This window comes from Catharus ustulatus, chromosome 18 (assembly GCF_009819885.2).
Source record: "Catharus ustulatus isolate bCatUst1 chromosome 18, bCatUst1.pri.v2, whole genome shotgun sequence".
Lineage (NCBI taxonomy): Eukaryota > Metazoa > Chordata > Aves > Passeriformes > Turdidae > Catharus > Catharus ustulatus.
The window spans coordinates 7,943,089-7,970,413 of NC_046238.1; the positions used below are offsets into that span (position 1 = coordinate 7,943,089).

General features: G+C 43.2%; 1 protein-coding gene and 1 long non-coding RNA gene across 2 annotated transcripts in view; both read right to left on the minus strand.

Annotated features, from left to right (window-relative positions):
* Positions 1-11,578, minus strand: part of MAPK1 (mitogen-activated protein kinase 1) — a 33,784-nt gene extending 22,206 nt beyond the window's left edge. The window contains exon 1 of the mRNA XM_033075501.2: positions 11,251-11,578. Within this exon, the coding sequence (XP_032931392.1) occupies positions 11,251-11,393 (143 nt within the window). The 5' untranslated portion in view covers positions 11,394-11,578. The remainder of the gene's footprint in view (positions 1-11,250) is intronic.
* Positions 11,579-13,504: 1,926 nt separating this feature from the next.
* On the minus strand, positions 13,505-27,171 carry LOC122149442. Its single transcript, XR_006163093.1, has 3 exons — positions 26,008-27,171; positions 22,021-22,176; positions 13,505-21,721 (listed from the first exon to the last, which is right to left on the minus strand). It is a non-coding gene; the product is annotated as an uncharacterized LOC122149442 (long non-coding RNA).
* Between the last annotated feature and the right edge of the window lie 154 nt (positions 27,172-27,325).

The window sequence follows — 27,325 nt, forward strand, 5'->3', positions numbered from 1 at the left end:
CACATAAAATACACAATGCTACAGGCAAACATCCTAATTACAACTCGAAATAAAAGACTGATTTCAAGTTTAAAAGGGAAAATTTTTTATCAGTAGTTTTGAGTTGCTGTGGAAACAGGATTCCAAGGGCATATCCAGAGATAAGAATCTTTCTGAAATATTGGATAATTCTGCTTACACTCAGAAGAGGAAAGGCAAAAAAAATTCCCAGCAAGTAAGCTGATCTATGGAGATTTTTAATCTTTTCATTCAGTCTACATTTAGCTCAATCATGGACATTTTCACAACACGCTGACATTTATCAAGTTACAATGCAAATAGCTTAAACTTATTTTTAAGACTGCTGTAAATAAAATAATGCAATATTATGACACAGTAACAACCACCCTAACAGACCATTCACTACAACTTTTGGGAGTGAGGGAAGGTGGCTGCAAAAGCACAGATTTGCAGAGGGTTTTGGGGTATTTTTTAATAATCAGACGTTAACCCTTCCAGATTCTTCAGAATAATTAGCTGCTTCTTCTACATGATTAAACCACAGAGAGCAGCTACAGTAGATGACTTTTTTAATAAATAGAAAAGACTGGAAAAAGGATAAAAATAGTCAAAGACTATTCGAGGACACTGAGCAATGTGTCATTTTTACACTGTTGAATGTATTTTTGTAGCCAACTGTAAACACCTACGTTTACTAGAAATATTTGTTACTTTCCTCCATTTATTCATAATATTTTGAAGACAAGTATATTATTCATTAGACTTTTTTATTCGCACTAATTTACAAAATCAACACCTGGTTTTAGAAGGAACAAGTGCCTACTCATATTGGGATACATTTGCCGTGTTTCAAGAAACCTCAGTTTATGAAATGACATGTCACACGCAGTTTCGTTTTGATTTCTCAGCTTTCTCTAGAAGAGGTTCTCAATAACAAAGCATTTCTCAGGTTTGTCAACTGAGAATTCAGAAAACAAAACTATAGAAACAATGGCACCTTAATACACTACTTTTCTCCATTAGAGATTTAGCTTTACAGACTAACTCCTACCACACAGGAAAGTCAGCAATCCGTGAAAATTGAGAGTTACTTCACTATTAGACTTCAAAAAACAACAAACAAATAAAAAACCAACAAGGGAGAAAAGAAATATAATTTCTAAATCAATGCCCTTTATTTTACCACAAGTCCATAGCAAGGCGCCCATGTGACCCCTGCAGATTCCACTGTGCTTTTAGTTAACCTGTGAGGCTTACTGGGTCAAACTGGAACAGCACTGCCTTCACCTCTACCACCTACTGCTTCAGTCATCTTCCTCTTAACAATCCAAACCAATCCTGATAGTAAAGCTTCCTGCTACAATTACGCCAACTCCTTCCGCCCATGACAAAGGTGAATAATTACTCTGAAGTGATTTTACTCAGATCTGATCTACTACAGGTTATTGCCCTTCACACCACAAATTCTTAAGGCACTTCAATAATTTCCTAAGGAGATTTGCTTTCATTTCATTTTGTTGTATCTGCTCAAATAATTCTAATGAATACTGGTGAGACTCTGGCACAGGTTCCCCAGAGCAGCTCTGGATGCCCCATCCCTGGAGGTGCTCCAGACCAGGCTGGAGAGGTTTGGAGCAACCTGGTCCAGTGAAAGGTGCCCCTGCAGGGGCTTGGCTCTACTTGATCCTCAAAGTCCATTCCAACTTAAATCATTCTAGACTCTAATTGGTTACAAAGACACAATTTTATTTTTCAGAATTTGAAAAGTAGTATTTGATGGATCCTTGCAAAAAATTTCATTTTAAGCTACTTACTATGCATATAATAATTACTTAATAGTATAATTCCTTCGATCACTCCTAGTATTCTGAAAACAAATAGCTAGTCATGGAAAATGGAGTCTGTTAAATTAATTACTTTTGCCAGAAGCTCAGTCAATTCATAATCCTGGGTGTGGCAGACCAGATGATTTGTGTTTTGTTAGCACCAACTAAACAGAACTATGAAGAGCAGCAGTTCTAGAACTACACCTTAATACTGGCATTACAAAAATACTGCCTATTTCACCCACGGTTCTGTACAATTTAGCAAAAGATGTTATTTAATTTTATGGTGCTTTGATTAATCTTATTTGTTTGAAAAAAGCCCAAAACAATTCTCTCAACCTCTTCTGATATGTATTTTTCTTTCCATACCTTTAGCTGCAGAACACTGACTTCAAACCACTGTGTATGCCTTCTCTGTTTTAAGCCACTTGAAGTTAATCTTCAGAAAATAGAAAACTCTTACATCTCACTTTATCTACTTCTTCCCTTCCCACTTCCCTTCCCTATTTTAGAGGTTTACTGGTTCTCCACTGCCAGTGTTTCCTTTGATAGCATTGATGCCAAATTTAACATACTTCACTATGTTTAAAGGCCTTTTGGCATCTGTGAAATAAATTCATTCCAAAGGCACCGATCTCTTTTGATAAAACACTATGATATTAAATATCACTATCTTTCTCCTCTGTATATAAATTCCTGTGGGAATGAATTTTGGGCTAAAATTTTAAGAGCTTGGCAACATGAGACAACCTCAGTGAATTCAAAGGATCAGTTGTGGTTCACTCTCCCTTTTATGCCTCACATCCCTGCCCTTTCTGACTTTTTTGGTTGGAGCAGTGCCTTTTTTGTGTCAGTTCAGAGAACTTCAGCAGCTCCAAGATGAAGCAGGAACAGTAAAGAAGCCTTTACCTGCACAGTCCTATTCCCTTCCTTTGTCAACACCAGCACCCACAGGACTCTGTGTCCATCATTTCAACTTCTCACCTTTCCATTTTATTTTTTTATGCAGTTACTCTTCAGCTAAACCAGCTTTCCAACACAGCAAATGTTGCAGCTGTGCAGGCCCCAGCACAGGAGAGGAGGAAGGAATGACAGAGCAGAGGTGTGGAGGGAAAAGCTGCCCCTGCAGTAGTAGCACAGCCCAGGATCAGCACAGCTCAGCCTGGAAGGCTCAGTCCTGCAAAGCTCAGCTCAGGTGTCTGTCTGGGTCTCCCAGGAGAGCTCGGCCTCCACACAGCCCATGAGGTGTCCACCTCCTCCCTCTGGGCTTAAGGCTCCCCAAGGGGCAACAAAAAGCCACCAGGTAGCAAAGGACAGGTTAGTAACATCACCTCTGTTATTCCAGAGCCTGGAAAACAACCATCACATCCCCAGGCAGCAAAGTAGGAATCATAAGTGTGTGCAGGAAACATTTCCCCTTCGCTAGAGAGAAGGGAGAGCACTACCAGAGAGCTGTGAGTGGTGATGGGATTAACAAATCCTCCAGTGTGGTTTTAGTCTTTTGTCTGCTAACGTTCTAATTTGACTTATATCCCAGATACTCCTCCTAAAATCAGCTTATTTAATTGATTCCACACCATATAAATAGCTTATTTAATTGATTCCACACCACATAAATCTTCAGAAGATAGTTCAGAGTATTTCATTCCAACAGAAAATAGAACAAAATCATCCATATACACTCAAAAGCAGAGATTTTCCTAAACCTGATGTAGAAACATCAGTGCAAAATGAAAACTATCCCAAAGCACTGGTGAAAACAAGGTCATTGCTACTGTCCCCTTTGCCATAGTTAGTTCAGTATTTCACTTGCAAACCAAAATACAAAACAGCCAAACCACCAGCACTGAGTGTGCATCTCACCACTATCAGAAGTTATTTCCTTTTGTGTCAGATTACAAAGCATCTTCTGCATGTTTTTTCCACGTTTCTAACAAGAACAGTAAACCAACAGTAAACCCTCAGCACATTCATATTTTGTTCAGAGGAGGTATCAGTATTAAGACATGTTGGCTACTGTAGCTGAAAAGAAGCTATTTCATAATTATGAAACACCAAAAAAAAATCCAATATAAAAGTCAACCTGAATGTCATTTGGGGTATTTTGCAACATCCAAATCCCAATAAAATTGAGCAAATTCCGGACTGAAGCATCTTGGGGAGTATTGATTTGGAGAGCTCAAATGACCTGAAATTTTACTCAGGACACATCAGCAATATTTGGTGGAGCAGATTGCTCTGCCTTCCTTCTGAACAAGAGGTAAGGTGCTGCAGTGGCAGCTGCTAATTTTAAGAGAAACTGCAAAATGAAGTAATTGCACATTATACACTGTAAGCCTAATATGAGCTGTTCATGCTTAAAACATACCCACAATACAGATGAATTCTTTTCCACTGTGTAACAAAAACTTTTATTTGCATCCTGATCACCACAGAGTATTTCAGTATTTTATGAAAATTCTCTTACTCAAAAGAAGAACTTCCAAGAGAAGAGATTTCCTCTTAGGGCAATTTAGGCAGTTGTGATTTTGGGTACTGCAAACAGATGGACAGCAAAAGCATGTGCACAACTCTGCTAAAACCGGACTGTTGGGAAGATTCTGCCCAAATCTAACAGAAAAACATTTCTATGACAGCCCTTCTATGACGCAATACACAAAGCAGTATTTAATCCACAGCAAGAGCTCAGTGGGCTGCAAGGGCACAGCACAAGCCCAGGCAGGGGAGGCAGCCAGGACACCAGGAGGGTGCAGAAGGGGCTGAGGGGGAGCCGAGGCTGTCCCTGCACTGGCTCTCCTCAGGAAATGGGTGGAGACAGGAATGCTTGTGAAACAGAAACCAACTCCTGCTCCGCCGTGGAGCACAGGAAACCCTGCCAAAGGACCTGCCAGCAGCTCATCTAATAACCCCATCTGAATCAGTGACATTAACTACTGGATGGATCTCACTACTCTACCTGCTCAAAGCTGACAAGGAACTGTATTTGGCTTTTTGTGCACCTTGCAAAAAGATGAGTTTGAGAAAAGTTTCTTCAACAAAAGTTGTACTAAAGCAAAGGAAAACAAGCTCTCTTCTGAAATGGAGATTCATCCACAAGCAAACCAGCATCTTTAATAACTATCCTGTCAATTAACAGAACATAGATTCCACAAGATAAATCACCTGAAATGAACTACACTGCTGAATTTCACATTATTACATTATTATTTTTATTTACCTTACAACACAATAACATAGAAGTTATATTTTGAATACATTTATAGCCCCTACCCTTCAATTGAGCGATCTGGAAATCAAAATCAAATACAATTGAAATAACTTAATAAAATGTTTCTGGGTTTGGGATTTTTTTTTCCCAGATATTATTTTTAAAGTTCCTAAAATACATCACTTTAAGCGAAAGCCTTCCCCAAAGGATCAGAACATCCAACTTCATCCACGAGCAGTGCCGGTTCCCAGCAATGAGGGCTGACCAAGGGCTGGGCTGTGTTATGCACACACCCAGCAGATCAAGGGAACTGATTCCTGCTGTGAGGGCACATCTGGAATTCTGCATCCAGTTTTCCTTCCTCCCAGTACTGGACCAAATCCAGTAGAAAACCATTAGGATGCATAGGGAGCTGAAGGATGTGACATGAAAGAAATAAATTGAACAAACTGGGTTTGTATAGGCTAGGAGGGAAAAAGGGGTGGTGGTGGAAAACGTCCAACTGCTCTTTTGAGTTACATAAAGGGGAATCACTGAGAAAAGTGATCCAGATTCTTCTCAGAGACAAAGGACAAGAGGGGATGGTCCTGAGTTGCAGCAAACTCTCATGTTTTTAAGGGGAAATATATCACTGGACAACTGATTTAACACTAAAACCAGAAGTTGCCCATAGATGTAGAATCTCCATCCCTGGAGATTTTGTAAATATTGAGTGGACAAGTTGAGCAACTTGATCTAATTTTGACATCAGTCCTGCTTTGAGTAGGAGGTTGGACTACATGACCTCAGAAAGTTGCTTCCAACATACATTATGCTGTGAAATATTCCATAGCAAGATGTCATAAAATATTTTCATTAAACACTAAATCAGTTATTTTCATTTCTAGATCACAGCTGAAAACTAACAAAGCATCAGAGAAAAAAAGCATTTTAAAACCTACTATGTTGAAGAAGTATAGTTTTCAACACAAGCTGAGCTCTACACCTACTCAGTTGGTAAAGCACCAACTCTTCTGTGGGCTGTAGATCCCCACCCCTGAACAAGAAGCCACTGAACTAAGAGCCTGGTGTCCTACAAATACACATTTCTAGTCTCAGGAGTACCAATAAATCCATCTGTGAAACTGGGGCATGTCACATCTCCTCCGGGAGTCTGATTTCTCACATGTGACCTGATACAATCTCTTCCCCAGTGGAGCAGCATGCAGGATCTCTTTACTCGAGCAAAATATCTATTTTTGTGAAACCTGCAGAATAACTCTCCATCTTTAAGACTTTTACCATCTGTCAGCTTTGATGGAAGGCAGGCAACAGGTACTAGAAACATACACAGGGGTATGGGAGATGTAGCCACACACACAGGTTATGAACATATAAGCCTTATTTTCTTAATAAAGCATGCTTCAAAGAAAACCCATACATTATCCCTGTTTCCATGGGATGGATCATGCTGTGCTACAAAACTGTGTATTTATTTATAAAATGCAGGTGTCCCTGAGCTGCACTCTTCAGCTAAGCCAGTCTCCCATTGCTCTGGGCTGACAGAAGTTGCTCCCTCTCATCTTCCATAAGCCTGGCAGACAGCTCTGACACAGAGCGAGTGGCTGCTGCCCGTGAGTGCTGCACAGTTTGTGAGGGGCCACCTGTCCATCACGCTCTAATTTCTCCTTTGGGTTCCCACGCCGGGTTAGGCAGTGCTAGAAGTTTGAGTGACTGAATGGAAGTGCTTACATCTGCCTTCTCCCCAGAGGGAAGAAGCTGATAACTAGCCACCAATTACACTCCCTAATTCCCTCCTCTGATCCTTGCACTGGGGCGGGTTGGCTAAGTTGTATCAGCTCCTGTTCTCCTTATCACACAGACAGAACATATTAATTACCAGGTATCACCCATAGCCAACCTGCGCTCCCTAAAAGCAAACAGGGGCACGGAGCCCTGCACTGGCTCCAGCACTAAAGGGCTCCCTGTCTCTCTGCATCAAGGCAGGAGTTAACAGAGCAAACGTGACAGGCTCTTTGTGATCACTGCCACCGAGCAGCCCACCCAGCCACCAGGCTGACCCCCACAGAGGATGCAAAAGCCACCTTTTAATGTAAGAAACCATTATGCAATCATCAATCCCATTCAAGTTTTCATGTTTTAATATAAGTATCTATGCCTTGCAGATCCTTCTATTCCTAATTTCTTTATCAATATGCTTCTCTTCATTTTAAGTTACTGGTGCTCTAAAAGTAGGGCTGTTCCATGAGACAGTAGAGAGGAGTGTACCTTTAAAGAATCTACTGGCAAAAGTTTTAAGCATTCTTTTCAATATTACTTTAGCATTCATCTATTGACTACCTAAACTTCTACTACTGCTCTTCCACAGCACATCAGTAACACAAAGCTCTCTTTGTAACATAGCAAATTTAGAGCAAGAAATCCAAGATTTGAGCCTGCAGATTATTTTCTTCCAACCGCATTCATCTGCATTCAACTGCTTATTCATAATTATTTGCAGCATTGATATTAGTTCACATTCATATAAGCTTGATGTCAAAAAAAGCTTCCAAAAACTAGGATAAAAATGAGAACATCCCTACCACATTCAATTCACCATTTCTTTCCAAAATGATTGTCTTTTATGTCGAATTATCATCCTTGCCAAATTACTACTGACCAACTGGATGAAGAACAAGTCATGCTGCAAACTGAAAGCTCAACTCTGTCGTGGTTTTATTGTTGTTCCAGTGTGTTTGAAGTATGGCTTGTTAACAGGCTGCTTCAAAAAAATACTACTACTAAAACCAAGGCCACATAAGGGGAGAAGAAACAACCCCAACAACCTTTCCCAATTTGTTGTGTCTGAAAGGTATTTCTGAAACTCTTAGATCTGGTCTAAAAGTGGGTTCCACCTGACTCTGATGCTGATAACTCTCTATCACTAAATGAAAGGGGAAAAAAAACTTCACACCAACACCCTTCAAAACAACTGACAATTCCTAAGTGAAAGCAGAGGGAAAGAAGACAACCCAACATTTACATATATTTGGATAAACTAAGTCAGAGTAACAAACATGACTGTATGACTAAGTAATTGCTCAAAGAATGTCCTGCAGTCCTAGGAAGTGCTGAGGATTTTGGCTCAAACTTTGCTCTGTGCTCAGCCCTTAGTTTCATATGCAGAATGACTGAAACAAAAACGGGTTAAAAAGGGGCTCTGACCCTACCACTCCACAGCTCACCCTCTGCAACAGCAGCAAGGCACAGCCTGCATCACAGGCTGAACGTTTCTGGCAGAGTTGAACTGGAGGACATTAGGATGGGGTTTGGCCTGATAATGTTTCTTTTCTGCTTATGAAGCTGAGAAAGTGCAACCACAACACAGCAGTAAATATACTGCTCTGCTGAGTTTATTTTTACTCAAAACCTGATTATGTAAAAAAATGACTGCACTAGGGAAAACAGTTAAATGCCTTTAAGGGTTTTCAAATCCTGATGAGAGAACATTCACGTACAGTCTCTTCAGCCAACATCTTCCTCTATTTCCTGTACTGGTATTTTATGGTGTGATCAATTATTTCTCAAACATTATTCTCTGCTGCAAAATCAAAATGGAAGACTGACCGTAACAGCACTATCCTAAGAATACTTCATTTGCCCTTTTACTCATAAAATCAAAAGCATTTTATTGTTTTCAAATCCCTAATGCAATAATCTAGAAACATAAGAATTAGGATAAAAATGAGAAAGAGAGTGAAGGATTTTAGGAGTGAAAAGACACTCGTTTGCCATGTAACAAGCCTTATGGCACAGCACACTTGTAAATAACCACCATCTCCAAGGTCCACATTACCTGTGGGTCTAAACCAAAACCATCAGGGCCTGCTTTGCTTTCCTTTATTGAAGTGTACAAATTTAAATGGATGTTGCAGTTGCAGGAAACATCTCCATCTGCACACTCACAGCTTGCCCTCTACCCCGCCCCCCGAGGGAGAAGCTTCTGCGGATCCTCACTGCATTAGCAACCAGAGCAAACACGAAAGACAGAGCACTGAACTGCACAACCTGCACGGCTGGGATTGATAGGTAATCGCATTTCATCGCAGTCACTACAACACAGCACGGCTGCCATGGCATCAGCTACAAGTGTATCCAACATTTTCCCGTCCAAGTACACGCTATAAACTGAGACTTTGGTCCCTGTCATTTCACACCCAAGCACAAGAGCAATAATCAAGACCACAAAATACATAACATAGCATTTTATGTTAACAATTGTATATTAGAAAACACATGAGCCAAGTGCATATTTCAACTGAACTGGAGATTTGGAAATTTTTATAATAATTTTGTACAGCATTCACAGCAGACACAAAGTACCAGAAGAAGTTTTCAAATAAAAAATAACCTTTTGGATTTGGAGGGGGAAACAGCTTCAATGTAAAGTTTAGCACACACCATTTGGAGGGGCAGAGGTGGCCCCGTTTCCCCTGTATCTGCTCACTGGCACAGGGATGCCAAAAAAGGGCATCCACTGCCATCGTGCTGCTTCTTGCAGTCCCTGATCTGTGGTGAAATATTTTAGCTTTTCACTTTGTTTGTGAAACAAGTTTTTAACACCCCACTGATGTGAACTGGACTGTCCCCAGCACACACCTTGGCAATGCTGTTCCCCAGGACCTTTGAAAACCTGACTCTGAGTGCAAACCAGAGCAGCCACTACTGAGATTATCTGCACCCATTTCCATGCCCTGGCTCAGATGATAAAATAACCATAATAAAATACAGCCTGTACCAGAAGCTACATCAACAAGTCTTGGACTGGATATATTGCTGCGATTTCTAACACTGAAACAATAACAAGGATATTTTTACACAGTAAATGAGATTTCTGATTTACATTTTGAAGGTTCTTCCCACAGCAAAAATAAAAAAAGTGAAGGCCACAACACAAAACTCTGAGAGAGAGGCTCATCTCCCAGCTAAACTCAGGCCTAGATGAAAGCTCCCTCCCTGAAACACACAATGACTTCACCCTGACAGGCCAGCACAGTTCAGTGACTATGTGCAAAAACCTACAGCTATAAAAATCTGTAACACACAGCTGAAGGCTGTGAGGTGTCCTCCCTGAGAAATGCATTGCTTTGCAAAGGATTCCTCATCAGAGAAAGAAATTATTGCTGATAAAGCTTTCATGAAATCACACCCTGTAAGTCGCTTTTAGCACCTCTGGTCAAAAACCATACTGAAGAAACAGAGGCAACTTTGCAAGAAAGTTGATAAAACAGCAACAAAAAAGAGTTTTTCATCTTTTTTCATCTGCATCCCTTAACTTATTTCAGGACTACGGGTTTTGTTTTTTTTTTTTAACTAATGGAAGCGGTTTTACTAACGGAAGACAAAAAAATGAAATCTCAAGTAAGGTCACTGAGCACGCCAGGTTAATAACCCCGTCATTAGATACACAGATCACACAGCATCACCCCAGCTCATCGAGACTGCTAAAAAAATCCATCTCACACTCTTAATCCAGTTAGTTCACGTTTTTCGTAGTTCGCTCACCTCGCTCTTTAAGACCAATATTATCCACAGCAAACATACACGACCGCTTTTTAGTGAGGCTCAGTCTACAATGCAATATAATTTAGAGCTAGGGCAGCTGAAGAGAACTTTCACCTGCACACGTTAACGCAGGCACTAATCCGGCCGGCTCTGCAGCACAGACAGCGCGTCCTGAGCAAAGTCAGGCACGGGCAGCGACTCCGTGCTCAGATTCACCTTTTTTATCCCCCACGACCTCGGGCTGCTGCAGCCAGGTGAGCCCTCGCAGGGCACCGGGAGGGACGCGGGGCTGCCAGCAGGATTTACCACCTTCCCCCTTTCCTGAATGTCTGCAACCGCACCACGGAGACGGAGGAAATAACGAGAGCGACCAACTCCAGAGTCAGAAGATATTAAAGAAAATAAACGCAGGAGCGAAACGAAACGAGGCGCTCAGCTGCACCCACCGACGGGGGGGTGCAGGGAGGGACAGGAAAGAAGGGTGATGCCGGAGGGACAACCTCGGGAGCACGGAGGGAGAGGCAGAGCTGAGGAGAGCGAGGTAGAGCTGCTCCCCCTTCCCGAGGGCAAGGGCGGGCCGGGCCCGCGGCCGGGCAGGGCGGCGGGCGGGAGGGAGGGAAGGGAGGAGGGAGTTGTCCGGGGCAAGGGCGCTGCCCCGGCGGCCGCACTCACCACACCATGCCGTAGGCCCCCTCGCCGATGTAGGAGAGGTTGGTGTAGCGCGGGCCCACGTCGAACACTTGTCCCCGCACCATCTCCGGGCCGCCGGCGCTGGCGGAGCCGCCCGCAGCCCCTGCCCCCGACACCGCCGCCATGTTGTCCGTGCCGGGAACCGCGGTGCCTGCGTGCGGGGGGGCGGAGGCGGGCGAGGAGGGGGGCGAGGAGGAGGATGCGGGAGGGAGGAGAGAGGAGGAGGAGGAGGAGGAGGAGGAGGGAGGAAGAGGTGCCGCCCGCTCCGGCCGCTCCGCCGCTCCCGGCCCGTCAGCCCCGTCAGCGCCGAACCCGCCGCGGCCGCTCTGAGGAGGCGCCGCCGGCCGCGCGCGCGCACCGCCCGGCCCGGGAGGTGGAGGGGGGAGAGTGGGGGGGGCGAGGGCGCGCGCGCAGGGAGCGGCGGGGGGCGGGGCCTCGCGCGACAGGGGGCGGGGCCGGGGGCGGGGCCGGGGACTGCGGTAACCGCAGCCGCTGGGGAGGGGGCGCGGCGGCCGCGGGTCACGTGGGGCGCGCGGCGGGTCACGTGGGCGCGGCCGCGCGGCGCCATTAGAGGCGTCAGGTGACGGGCGGGAAATGGAGCCGGGCCTGGCGCTCCTCAGCGCCCGCAGCGCTGCTGAACGGGCGAGCTCCTCTCTGATACTGTCCGCCTTCAGCACAGTTCTGCATGTTGTTTTTACATGTAATTAACTTTTCCTGTTCGCTGCTTCCTGTATAATTGTAAATAAACTTCGTGAAATCTCAGTTGAAGGTTCGTCGTGGTTTGATCACTGCCTGCAACAGTGTCATACCTTTTCTGTTTTCCTTCAAGGCAATTTTCCTAAAAGAGCTTTTCCTCGTTTGCAGGAGTTCATGTACAAGGATCTTAACTCCTCTTTGCCTTTTTTTGTGCAGTTTCTTAGTCTTAGTGGCCCTGCCAACAGGGCCCAGTGTCCCCTGGTTACTGCTGGTATTTTAACTACCAACATCTCGCCGCTTCTCATCTGTCCCTGACTTGAAGCTGTCCCCAGCCACCTCCCTGACAATGTCCTGCTTTTCCCAACTCCCCGGGGTCATTTCTGCCATCCCACCTCTTCCTGGCTCGTCCTGCTCCGAGCCAGCTCCTTTTCCCCATCTCAGTTTCCATAGCTGCTCCCATTGTGCCTCCCCTCATTTCCCCGGGGCTCCGGGCCAGCCTTGCCCGGGGCTGGGAGGGCAGGCCCGGCTCTGGCTGTGCCCGGGGCTGGGAGGGCAGGGCAGGCAGGCCCGGCTCCAGCTGTGTCCAAGGCTGCGGGTGCCACCCAGCCCAGGCTGGTGGAGGGAAAGCTGTCAGGGACGAGCACCAAAATCTAATAAACTCCTCTCCTTGTTGAACAGGCATTCAACTCTACAGCTCGTGATTTTGTGTATTTGAGTGGGATAATGCTTCTGATGTATTAATATTTATGTGTGTATAATGCTTTTTGTTTCATGATGTGTTCTGTGCTTTGGAAACACAGCGTTATTTTTCTCAAATTTTAGACAGCAGTAAATGTAAGGGTTTAAATTTTCTGAAACCAAGTAAAATATTACTTTAAAGGTTCTCTTAACTCTAAAACTGAAAATTTGCTTACAGTTCTGATTACATACATAAATAAATCTGTCATCAGCAAATGCAAAACAAATTATTATGGAGAATGCAGCTTAAACACAGCCTGTCATACCAAATTTAATTAAAAACTGGTGTGTATCTAGATTATTTTCTACCTTCACTGGGATGTGTCTGATCAAAAAGGAAACCGGCCAGGCAGGCCAGGAAATTGTGGAAGGACTGTCAGCTCCTTTGAGTGCTGTGTTCTAATATATGTCTAATCCAATTAAACCCGAATAAATGGTCAGAGGCTAGGGCATGCTTTCCCAACAACTCCTCCTGTGACAGAACTCGGTGCAGTACTTCAGTGAAGCTCTGCAGCTGCTGAGATAGGCAGAGCAGATGGGAGTGGTGTCAATCGGTTTTCAGCCTGCTTAAATACACTGCCACTACCTGCACTTATTGTTGGGTCTTTTGTCTTAACAAGGTGACATTAAAGCTTCAATTCTGGATGCGCATAAACGTGTTTTAAGAAAATTATGAATCCCATGATCAAAATAAAGGGCTGTGTTGGGTGAGGTGATACTAACTAAAAAATGACAGCAGATAATGAGAAGCAGAAGCAAAAAAACCTTTTTATTTCAAACAGAAATCAAAGCACTGCTGAGAAGAGTTTGTGTAAGCAGAAGCAGGAATATTAAGAAAAAGCTAAGCCATAAGCTAACTCAGTGTAAAAATGCCATGGTTTGGATTGTCTCCATCTTCAGTCAAGTTCAGGAGTCACATGAATGAATTCATCCTGCACCAGGGTCTAGAAATTCCCTGCACTGTTACTCGTTTCTGCTTTAACTGTTAATTCTTGTTCTGTAAATAGGTCTCTTGAAAAGGGAACATTGTACCACAAGGCCCCCGAGCCCTGGGATCAGCAGTGCTGGGTCAGGCCAAGGACAAACACCACGGAGCTGCCCTGCAGTGCCCCTCCGTAGTGGGGGTGGGAGGCATCTCAGATCTTTGTGCTAATTTAAAACTGAAGCCACATCTCCTAAAATCATCATAATTATACTGGCTGTGTGATTTACGTGGGACATTGCAGCCATAGCTTTCTTGGTAACATGCTGAGTATGTCAGCATGAACCTGAACCTCCCCATCATCCCAACAAAACACAGGCATTAAATATATACAATTTTAGCAGAATTATTTTAAAAGACCTCAAGCCTTTGTGCGGGGGTGATGAGGGAGAGAAATAAGACATGTTAAAATGTTTTATAAAGATATATTTTAACTTCAAAGACACTCAGGAACCATGGTGATGGTTCCTGAAATTGCTTAGATCTGAGCTCTGATCCACAGGGAACAATTGTAAGACTCAGAAAGAGCATCAGCTGCTGATAACTTCTAGTCAGTACCTACCTGGGCTTGACTGAACGGGTGACACACAGCAGAAATCCCTTGAGCTTCTTGTGAATGCTGACCACTGCTTTGGCAGCGTAAAGGCCCCTCAAGGAAAATGAGGCTCTTGCTGTAATCTTGCACTGCTGGGAGGTTAAAAACACTCTCTCACCCAAATTGCTAGGCACTTGGTGCCAGAGCAAATTGGCTTTTCCCCCCAGTGTTTCCTTTTTTCTGCATTCAACATTCTGATGGACTTTGCGTGGAGCTTACTGTGGCTTAGACACCATGGAGTTAAGATGAGTAAACAGATTGCTGTGGTTGTTCTGTGCATGCCAAGGGGAGCACAAAAGATTATTAATTGCAGAATGATTCTGTCAGTAACAGCCTTGATCCTGCACTGGGTATCATTCTGTCACTGTCAGAACCTGTCACTGTTATAGGAGATGTCTTGTATTATCCATCATGTTCTGGTTAGATTTGCTGTTCACAAATATGGCTTGAAAACACAGTTGCAATTTCAAGTAATTTTTATGTTCCTTAGTTTTGAACAAGCAGTTTGCAATCATACTCTAAATATTTTAAAGAGATCCATTTTACAGCAACCTTAAAGGCTTATCACATAAATCTAGCTATTTTAATTAACATTTTGTTGTTGTTTGTATAAAATTAAGTTGCTTTTATTTTTCAACTGCAGTAGTAGCAGTATCCAGGCACTGTCCTGCAGTTCAGTAATGGAAATTTCCCAGCCTCAAAGCACACTCTGTCTCAGTCAGCTGCAATAAAACTCTGAGTGATTTCAATATTGTTGTGTGCCTTACTTGTCCTCTGTTATCTGGAGCTTGTATCTTTTGAAAACCAGCTACTCCTCATGAGCTTGCTTCATCTTGCCCAAGACTTAAAATTCAGTAAACAAGCTGGGGGTGATAAGAGAATTGAATCACCAGATAAAAAGTTATTTTACAGGACTGACAAAACAAAACATACATATATTCATTATTTACTCAGCATATTACAATGACTTGTGAGTTCACTGAGGTCCTGCTGTATGACCCTTGTTTTCTGCTGCTGAAGCTTTATACACTGGAAGGCTATTAAGTTTTTACAATAAGATTTAGCTAGTACCTAATATCAGTCTCTTGATCTCTGCATTTCTGGTATCATTGATTGCTAAGAAAATAATTTTAAAAATGAGATAAAATTATTACATAACCTCAGAAGTCTAATAATTTACAGATACTAGAACATGCAGTGTGTTTCCCCCACACTTATTCTTGGTTCAGCTGTAGGCAGGACAAGTGATGCCTCCAGCAGAGGCACAAGTCAAAGCGTGTAGAAACAGGATTATTAGGATTTTTTGTTGTCCTAATATTGCATTTTTAAGGCTTTTTGCTCATAGCTAAAAATGTAGGGAACTTCTGTAATGAAGAGGTTGGCTGATGTGAGGACAGAGGAAAAAGAGTGGTGCAAGAATGAGTAAAAGAGAATATGGGGGGAGGAATGTAAATTAAAAGTAAAATGAACAGGTAGTGGGACTGAGCTGTAGGAATAGAAGGGTCTGGTTGGAGGGGTAATATCCAGACCCCACTGGCTGTGTGCAAGTGAAGCCCCTGGCAGCCACACAAGTCTATTCATGGAGAACCAGTTTGGGGACTGATGCCAGGCCTTCTAAAAAGAGCTCACCAGGACTTGCTTTCCCTGACGTCGGCGTCTGCAGGGGTGACGTTCATCACAAATGCACGTGGCTGATGACTGATGGCACAAGTACACGTCCCACTTGTCTGCTGTTATTAGATGTAATCTAAACCACGGGCAGTGGCTGAACAGAAACAAGTGATAGGGGACAATATACTAATGGCATTCTGAGATTTTCACCAGGGTTGAACATTCAGCCAGCATTGATGGCTGTACATTCCATGACGAGTGCAGGGCAGCCTTTAGGAGCAAGCTGAGGCCGTAGCACAGCAATTCTGGATGAAGGTTCCACAAAAAAAACTGTCACACTGAGCCTTCCTGGGCACGTGACAAGGAAACAGGATTCCCTCTTCTCTGCTGGGCAGGTCCTGACCTTGCTGACGTGGAAGTGCAGAAGAGGCAGCACCAGGTTTATGGCTGCAGGGAAATCTGCATCTTTGCTGTCTACACCTGTGCTGCTGGAGGGAGGGCAGGTATCAGTCTCCTTTCCTTGCTCTTTGTTCAAATCCACTGATCTGACAGCCCAAAGGGTCTTTACTGCTTATTTTTCATAGATTTTATATAAATTACAGACCTCAGTTTCTACAGTCGAAAACTGATGAATCATCATTTTAAAAAACAAATATTTCTTTTGCAATTTTGCATATCTATAGCAGATAAAAGCTGTGAAGAGAAGAGAGATTTCCTAAACAAAGCAGTATCACCATATTTTGAGAAAAAGAGCCAAGCTGTTGGAATCTGTGTTGCATTATGGGGTAATGCAATACCTCTGAGCACTTCCTGTTTATCATGAGAGATATAGTTTTCACCACATCATAAAACTTGCAAGCATTTGTTAATAAACACTCCTAGAGAAAAAATAACATAAAAATATACAACCCCTGTGGCATTTGTCATTATAAACAAAAGGAGGTTTTCATTATATATATTGGAGGACAATTTGTGTGAAAGCAGCAGATTTTGAGGGTCCCATCCAGCTCTTGTTGAAGGCTACGTTGAATCTCTCATTAGATCATTGCACCCCAGCACATGATCCTTCTCATATGTAAACAGCAAGATATTTGAATGAGCAAGTGTAATTTTTACTACCATCATTCCTCATTTTTTTAAACAATGTGGGGATACAGAGAACAAACAGCTGCAGAATTGCAGCAGAGTCTTGTATGGAAATGGCAAAAGTAAGATTTGCTTTTAACAACAATCTGCCAGTGCTGAGGTACCTAATCAAATACACAAATTGTGCTCATGTTCAGAGTGGTGCTGTCTTGCTGTGTGGCCTTTCTAACTTGTCAGCTTTGTTCCCTCAATTAATTCCTCTGGATAAATTAACCTAGCTGGGAAAGGAAGAGCTGGAGAGCAGAAGGGTGCAGATTATTCAACACCAGAAACCTTGATGGCACAATTTGCACCCCCAGCAGATAAAATCTTTGGCGAGGAAATGCAAATTATTGTGACTGATTCAGGATGTTCTTGTGATCTGGCTAGGACTTGGTCTGCAGCTGACAGACACACGGGGTGGGGGTTGGGGAGGGAATTCAAGGTTTCTGCCAGTTCCATAGAGAATAAGCATTTTGAAAGGTAACTGCACAACCACAACACTGTACAGTCAGACACAAGACAGGCTGGGGCCTCATACAGCTTCACCACTGGTAAATTCACTGCTAAGTTCAAAGCAAACTACAAGGCTATCCTTTTGTTCAAGATGGGAACATCTGAACTGCAGTTTCATGTGGTAAAATCCTGCTGCATAGAAATGCAAGATGGGCAATTACTGTACTGTAAATGGCTATAGCATTTAAAACTCTGCCACACAGACTCATATCAGTTAGACAAGAGGAAAGATTGAACCTCAGAAAGATGTTCCCTCCAGCTACCAGCACTAGATGTAGCAAAATTGAATTAATAATTAAGACATTTGTAGCTTTTAGGTTTTTGGAAGTTTTAACAATGGGAAAAATGATCTGGCTCACATTATCTTTGTCTTACCTGACATATGGTGGTTATTACTGCAGATACCAGAGCCTCATGATAAGAGATGCCTTTTATAAGTGCAATACATCCACTGTAACCAGGCACTGCATTTATCTTACTGCATTACCAAGTCTCTGGGTTTTGTACAAGTGACACAAAATTGTTGTGAGGATGTATCAGTGTCCTGAATCTCAACTAACTTTTCAATATGATGTCTCATTTCCAACTGATGTTAACAGCCCACCTGAATCCCTGGCCTGGAAATCCTGAGAGAGAGAGAATAAAGGCTGCTTTAAAAAAATAACAAACAACAAAACACACAAAAAGGAACATCATTCTTTTAGAAAGATATGGCAAAATATCTGTAGGATGATGCTCTGCATCCAATGTTCCATATGCCATTAATGGTGGCAGGATAAGGTTAAGTGACCACGCTCTGCCAAGCAGCACGTGTGGGGGAGCAGACAGCAGATGTGCAGCCACTTAGCCTATGCCTTGTGCACCAGACCGTGGTATGGAAATGCACGTGGATATTTAATTGCTATTCAACTACAAGTTGCTTGGATTTATGAGTCTGGGAAGTGCAGATGCTGCAGTGAGGAATGAGTGTTTATTAGCACAGTAGCTGCGCTGGCCTTTCCTGCAGAGAGGCAAAGTGCCCCTGTCTAGAGAAAATGGATTAAAAGGGGGCAGTGCACCAATCTCATGTCCCATTTACCTTTGTGCAGTGCAGCTGGAAAAATGCCAATATATAGATACATTTCCATCATGAACTCTAAACTGATTTTAGTGCTGCTTATCATAGATAATAAAAATGCAGCAGCTGTCCTCTTATCAAAACCCTCTTTAGAGAAATGTATGGCTAAATAAGGGACATAAGCACCTTCAGGGGCAGCTACATGGATACATGAGAATAAACCCCTTAAGAGCTAGATTAGGAAGATGGGACCATTGCTCTATACCCAAGCATTTTTCCAGTGCTTGCTGCAGTAACCTTCTGTGGTTACTCTGTGTATGTGTCCCTTTTCCTTCTTGGTTCCTCTTGCACTACACTCTTCTCCACATCCTGCTGGGCTGCTGCTGCAGTCTCATTCTGTCCTCCCTCTGCCCCAGGAGCTGGTGCTGCTGGGGGACCTTCCTTCACCTCTCCAGTCAGCCTCCCTACTCAGGCGTGTTCATCCTGTGCCCTTTTGAGGGAAGCCCCACCTAGGAGGTGAAGTAGGAGGTAAAGCACCAACGAGGAGCAAGGTACTCCCTAAAACACCCCAAATGTGCAGCAAAATTCTGATGTTCATGCTTCTCCCATTCGTTGCAGTCTCCATTCTTACAGTGTCCAATTCTTCTTGTCTGGACTGGCGTATTTTTTACTGAATTCATTTTCTTGCAGTTTACTGAACTGCATGAGCTCATTAAAGAGTCAGACAAGCACCAGACCCGTACAAAGAAAACAGCAGGACTGGAAGCAGAAGCATCATTTTGATACCAGCAGTCCTTTAGATTTGGCTCAGCTGCCAGGTGATATCACTCCCTAAGACTAGTTTCAGCTGTAAAATCAGGAGGTTTGACTGCACTGCTGAGAAACCTTCAGACACTTCTCTTGCCTTTGCCATCCTTTGCTGCACTTCTCTCTGTTTTTGAAAAATGCAGGAAAAAGCAATGAGGGCAGTTTTGTAATGACTTCCATAACCACCTCCTTTCTGCTCATCCTCTGCTTCTCATGTTTCTGCCATTTATGCTTCCCAAAGTCTCCCTGCTGCAATTCTCTGTGCTGCTGGTAATGTTGTCCTACCATCTCACAAACTGCCTGGATCAGGAGGGCCTTTCCACAAGAAATGCCCTCCTGCTGCAGGATCTTTTCCCTTGCAAATTGCACAAGCAAGACAGACAAACCCAGTCTTCCTTTCTCAGGACAAGTGTTCAAAAAAAGGTATTACACAATCTCCAAGACATGCACATTACTCACCAAAACAATCCTGGGGATCCTATTTGTGCCTCTCCTCTCTCTCCAGTGGTAGCAGTGCCCTGAAGGCAGGACCCAGTAGCAGGACTGTGGCTGTATAAACCCAAAGCCTGCAATGGAGGGCACTGCTTTGTGCAATGATCAGCAGCCCTACTGTGAAGGACAGAAGTATCTTGCTGTGTTTGTTTTGTGATGTGTTCTGCTAATTTATACTGTTGGATTAATAAAAATAACAAGATAGAAGCTTTCCAAATGGAATCCATTGCTAACTGTCCTTCATAGCTCTATTCTTGTTCCACACACATTAGGAAGTGCGCATTATCTGGTAAATCAAGACATTAGAAACAAATAAATGCCTTTATATTGTAAGGGGGGAAAAAAAGCCTTTCTAGAAATACTGTAGAAACAGTCACATCCTCTATTTCTGCCTTTTATAAAAGGCAGGCTGTGTCTTATTATCATCAAGGAAGAAGTAAACAAATGTAATTTAATCAGTTCTGTCTTTCGTTGATTTGCATCAGCAAGAATAAAAGACAAAGGCAGAATGGAAAACAGCAGCTTTGTGCTAAAAGTTTCAATGCACAAAATACTTCTTTCTCCAGCTGTCAAACATTAAAAAACACTCTGCATACCAGTAATAATAAAAGTGTCAAACAATTGACCACAATGGGAATCACAATGCTTCATTAAAAGCTCTAAAGCAGAGTAGAAAAGCTTCCAGACATTTGCTAAACAGAGCTAAATGCTCAGATACTTTCAAAAAGTGTCAGAAGATGCTTTCATCTAGTCTAGTCATGCAGATAAATATCTCCTTGCTGATTCCAGCCCAGTCTCTGAGCTCCTGCTGTTTCAGCACTGACAGCTGCATGTGCCACTCGCTGTCCTGAGGCTGACAGCTCTAGTGCACCACAAGAGGTTAATGTCCTCCAGTGATGAGGCTCCACTGCATGTGGCATTGCAGGAATTTAATGGGTAATTTTGTATTTACATATGTAATTATGTATTATTGGAGAGCCTAACCTATTTGTTCAGCTGACAGGCCATGTTGTGATAAGGAATTTCAGCAGACAGGATATTTATAGATCCTTTATCTCTATGTACAATCAGAGCTAAAACATCAAACAATACCACGAATGAAGGGTTGTTCCAGTTCAACTTTTCCCCATTGTTGCTTTTCCTTTTTTTTTTTTTTTCTCCCGCTGTCTGGTTAGTGCCTAAAACTTGGCAGTGAGAGAAAAAAGGGAATGTGACTCACACTGACAACTTCATTTGCTGTAAGAGACCTCAGTAATTGCTCTAACCCACTTACAGGAAAGCTACCCCTCCTCTCCTTCTCCACCCTTGGACAGATAGAGGCCACGCTTGTAACAGGAGCAGCAGGCTGCTCCCAGAGGTCAGGCTATCACTTATGGAGTAACCAGGCCTTCCTTTTCACGTTCCTTCTTCTGCATTTCAAGTTAACCCCTCACAAGAATTTAGAGCAACTTCAGCTTAAGGGGCATCTTCCCACCACGGCTTTTTCATGAACCTAATAATAATCAGGGTTTGCAAAGGGCTCACGGCTCAAACGCAGCAGGGGTGAGGTGGCTGCTCCCACAGCACAGGGCTTGGCAGCCAGCACGGCAGCTCCAGGATAAAGCTGCGAGGAGTCAAACAATTGTCGCCTTTTCCTTTCCTTGTGGGGTGGGGGCAGGGAATGGTAAATAGAAACAGGAGAAGAATCAGCACAGTGCCATGCAGCACTCTACCAAAATATATTTTCATTTTTACTTACATAATCACCATGAGAGCAGCATTCGTAGTGAGGTGGAGGAACAGATGGCAAAGACTTCGTTTTCATCAAGACGTTAATTAACAACAACTCGAGTTGCTGTGAGAGAAGAGGGTTTGTTCTGCTCTAGCAGGGTTGAGATGGGTACTTACTACGTTAAAAAAAATTTCATTTCCCCACACAGAATTGTGATTCCTTTTTCCATTACATCCCTGTTACTTATCCAGGATACTCTCTAAAACACAGCAATATCCCAAATGCAAAGCCATCACAAGTTCAGGTCCTACCACTAGTTTGGCATCCTCCTTGCAACTATTTCTGTGTGCTCTGTGGACATATAAATACAAAGAGGAAAGGGAGGAAGAGTCATGATTAAGACAGTTGTGTACAACACTTACTCTGAGGCTTGTGTTATGTGCAGCAGCTTTCACAGAGATATGATTGAAGCTAAAGCTTCTTAGATGTTCTGCATGAAGTTCTCTCTCCTCTTTCCTCTGTTCCATACACTCAGTCTTCACATCTTCAGCACACTGATGCAGTTGAGTTGGAAAGAGCTGTCCCAAGGGGGATTGAAGCAGAAAGTAGCTATGAAAGATATTTATTCAAACCACAGGCAGAGCATACATCACCCAGACACAATGAATAGGGAAATGGCACATGAAGCCGAAAAGTCTGGCCTCTATTTTTCATCTGATAAGCTGTCTGGACATCCAGGCACACTGAACAGCCCACAAATACCCAGCTCTTCCCTCCCTGTGCTGCCAGGTGATGGGAGATTGTTTTTTCCTGCTTTGCATTCAGCATCAGTGGCTCTCCAGAGTTACACACCCAAGTCCTGCAGAGGCCTGTGGGCCACATTCCTCTGGGGATTACATCCATCCCAGCAGGAGAGAGGGAAGAGATGCAGGCCAAAAGGGATGGGCAAGCAGTGGGGAGGGAGAAGTTGAGGGGAGCAGAGAAGAAGTGAGCAATATTAAATAAACATCCAAATAAACCCAGGCAGGAGCTGGAGGGCAGTACTGCAGGAAAGGGAGAGGGGAAGCAGTCATACACTCCATTATATAAAATAGGGCAACAGGGCATCTGGATTGATCTGCTGTGGAGCTTGGAAATGAACCCATTATTCCCACGTCTCAGCACTCATCCATGTGCTGCCAACAGATCTCTAACACCTGACAAGAAACATCTCTGCCCATTCTAGTGACATGCACATCTAGAAAGGATGCTTTTCCGTTACTCCCACTTTCTCCATGCAGGCAGTAGATGGCTGTGCTGCAATCTGAAAATCACCCCCTACTCATTACCCAGAGGGAGTGAACAATATTTTTGCAAATGATTCTTTATTTTCTTCAATGTATGTATTAAAAACCTAGCTGGGATGACTGAAAAACTACATTACAAGAACACTGCAGTTATCAAGTCTAACTAAAAATAAGTATGTGCTTGAACTAAGAGTGTCTGACCCACCTTTCAACAGCTACTTTAAATCAAAATTTCAGGTAGGCTCCTGTGCCTACTGCTCTCAGCCACAAGAAAGTACATTCTGACATTGTTATACTGAGCACAACCAACCTGCAGAATTGGACAAGACTTTGGCCTCCACCAAAGTTATGGTGTGTTAAACCAGAAATGGGCCACAGAGTATCTTGCATACATCAGATGACAGAGATTCTTTGCAGGATGATTTTCAGGAGAAGTGCCAGATATCACTGAAACTGTGCTTAGGAGGTGCAAAGCAAAGGAAAGAAAGGAACACCAAAATTGTATTCTGCTTAGCCTGTCCTCCTTTTGCAGGGGTTAAGAGGGAGATGTAAGAATCAGCAGAACTGCTTCTGTACTTACAGCTGCTTTTTTGGGAGGAGAGAAGAGTGATGAAAAATACTTTGCAGAAATTACCTTAAAATATTATCAGCATAACAAGAAGTTAACTCTTCAAGCAAAACCAAAAAGAAGCAACCAACAGATGCACAGACAAGCACTGACTTCAGTGGAGCTGCAAGGCTGAATTTGGCTCCAATTCTGTGAAGTACTTTCAAAGCAGGAACATACTGCATACAAATGAGCATTAAATAATTCGCATCATTAAGAGAGCTCTGAGTAGCTCATCTGGACTTTGAAAACAGCTAAAGCAAATGTAGATTGTTTGAATACCATTAGGGACAGTCATTAATGAGCACTAAGGCATCTACAGTATTGACACAGTGACCCATCCTCCTTCCCAGATTATTTTCTTTATTGATTTGTAGAATTTCTTACACATGAGCTTTAGAGTGTGACAGAGCTCAGCAATTCATGTAGGAACACCCTTAAAGCACTATATAATTATATCTTTTGTATAGTGCATCTTTTAATTTAAACATAGATGATTTCAACACCAATGTATATCAAAGAAACAGAGGCAAATAAAGGGATTTATCTAGGGGGAACACAGAAGGAGCTGTGTAACAGAAACAGTCCAAAGGCTCTGGATGCCCAGTTTCCAGGTTGAAGCATTTCACTCAACCAGCTCTAAGCAGAGCTGCTGTAGCACTGGGATAAACTGTGGCCTCATACCATATCTCAAATACTGGGAAACATATGGGACAACACAGAAGAGATCAGGTGAAGATCCAAAGGTACAGCATAGTTGAAGGCACTCAGGTACCAGAGCTGCAGGAGTTGAGAAGTGATGGAATACTGAGAGCTAAATATGTGCAGCAAAGTGCAAAGGAGGAGGCAGGGGCAGGCACCAGCCTACAGGCAGTCGAAGGGGAGCTGGAAGGAATCTTTAATGAAGGCAGAAATCGTTCTGGGTGACTCAGAATATTGGTATTCACAAAGAGAATTGAGAACAGGCAAAAATAAATAAAGCTGAAAGCAAAACCCAAAGGCCAAATCCCTCTCAATAGCCAGAACACTGATATAATCTGAGCAACCAAACAACAGGTCCTTGTGAAAACCTCTCTCCAGCTACTTCCTGCACACCAGCCTCTCTCCCGGGCTGGCAAGGGCTGCAGGCAGCTCCCACTGCCCGGCCGGAGCTTTGCAGGCTGCTCTTGTGCTGACACCATTTTTCTGCAAAATGCAGCCCCGGTGGTCCTCCCTCCACACCCCCAGCCCTTGATTTTCCTGTGACATCTCAACTAGTGCATTGTGTAACCTCACAAGCTTCCCTGAGCAGCTCCGGGTGCCTTTCATTAGCTGCCAGCTTTTGTACATGACACAGGCACACACATCGGTCCCTGACAGACCCAAAGGCGCAGTAGTTTTATTTAGGAGTGGATTTAATGCTAGCCAGCTTTGAGATCCTGCTGCCATCTGCCAAAAATGTATGCAGGCAGCATTTAACTAAAACCCCAAGTTTTACAAGTTTTAAAGTGAAGATTGAAAACCAGGTTAATTTCCGTTTGATTTTTTCTTTATCACAAGTGTGACAACCTTTTTCTTTATTTTTTTTCCTTTTTTAACTTTTCATTGACGAGTAGTCCAAGAAGTTACAGTTATATATTTTGGAGCTGAGATTAGTAAGACTGAAGAACAGGAAAGACTTCCTGACAGTGAGATCTATTAGTCAATGGATCAGTCTCCCAAAGGAGGGGATGGGAGCACAGAAAGTGCTTTAGCAGAGCTGAAGCCAGTATTAAGTGCTCTGAGTGATGCAGCCAGCTCCAGAGGATTGCCATGAGACACAGCCCTCAGCAAGGCAGGATGCCTGCCATTAGCCTGCTAATGCACATCCTGGCCTGGCCAACTGCTAGTGGGAATAGCTCACTGACTTTAAAGGTCATTAACAAGAAAATATTAGAAGACAATTTTCTAATTGCAGGGGCAGCTTCTGCAACATGTCTTCCATTACAAATGGTGATTATTAGTAGGGGGAAGAAACAAACAGTTTTCATTAGTATTTGTATTAGGGCTTATTCATTAGCTCTTCCTTAAACTACCTAAAAGTAAAAACCACTAAATTGCTCAGATCCCCTTCATGTCCAATTTGCCCTGCAGAAAACAGCCCTTCCCAATCTCTTGCTAGCATTACCAAGAAAATAAAGTACAAACCAACAATTACAAAGGCTTAAAACTGGGAACACAGATCTATAATCTCTTTACCTTAGAAAGCAAACAAAACCAAGACAAATGAAATGCTACAATTCAGAAAAAAACAGCCTTATAAACTTTTCCATGGGGAAGAACATAATTGGTGAGGGGAGGAAGATAAAACTGTTTTCCAAAGGTTTTAATGTCAGTACAAAATCCAGCACTTGAAATGCTTTCCTTACAATTTTCTGTTATCACTGCACTGTGCAGCACGAACATTGTCTCAGTGGTTGAGCTGGTAACTCTCAAACACCTGGTATTTAGACCTTAAATGTACCCTCAATACTGAATGTCTGGAATTTGATACTCACTTCAGTGTCCTAATCCCTCAGGACAGGAAAAACTGTACAGGCAACCAGCGCTAGATCTATAGTAAGAGGAAAGTCTGTCCAGGCATGATTTGATACTTCTATCACTCTGAAGAGATGGAAATCCTTTGGAGGGGGGACAGAGAGGAAGAAGATTACTGTTTGGTTTTAAAAGCAGACTCACCAGTGCAATACCAAAGCCTGCCTGCACTGTTGGATTTGACTTTCCTCTCAATGACAATACTTCCATTCTTCAGAAAGACATGGCATAGAAAGAGGGAATTGGCAGAGTCATCTTAACAGCTGATCCATTCTCCTGTCTCCAGTCTGTCATGGCTGGGGTTCAGCAGCAGCAGGGTTAAAGCAGCTGTGCTCCAGGGAGCTTTCTGACAGCCAGCACTAGGGAGGACATGGTACCTGTAAAGACCAATGACCTTGGGCCAGTAAAGTCTGTCAGGGAAAACTCTTGACATGCATCCACACCCATCCCATGATGGTCATTCCAGCTGCTGGAACAGTTGTGTGGAATTAGCTGCATCAACAGAAAACAATTGGGTAAAATATCTGGTGTCAGTGGCCCAACTCGTGTTACCTGTGCCTGTCTGTAACCCAACAATTAGATCCATCGTTAGCAGCTTGGCTTAATTATAACTTAGAACTTCTCCAAGCATAGACTTTGCTCAAGATTTTAAATGACTATAATTAATTATGCAGAAAGCCTGAAGTGTCTTCTCATCCATTGTTAAAATTATTTTTTCCTTTCCCCACACTGACACCAGAATGTGGTTTCACAAAGGAACTGGGCTGTCAAATGAAAGATTAAAAAAGAGGCATCTCTTGTAGAAGAACACCCAGAGAAACACCTTTTATATCCTATATAAAGAGAAAGAAGGCATCAGAATTTTTTAATCTTGACTAAGAGATGCAAAAAAGACTATCAGTCTAATCTACACTTGTTTAGTCCCACTCCTTATAGGAAAAAAATTATTTATTGCCTCTCATTTAAAAAGATTTTTGCACCCTCCCCAAACTACTGCTGTTATCAGAGATCTGGTACTGGGCAGCTGGGCCCCAGCACGAACCAACTGCTCGCATCGAATCCACGAACAGCAAATCAGACAATTAATGCCAGAAAAATATCAACTTCTTAAAAGACACAGGGGAGGGAGGAAGGTGTTACCGTGCAAAGAAACGTTCCCCCCTCGGCTTTCCAGTGCCCACCCGCAAGCTAAAAGCGCAGAGGGCAGGGCAGCCCTGCAGAGGGTTCTGTCCAGATGTTGGTCACTGCACACCCGCCCGGGCCGAAGGGAGGCGGGAGCCC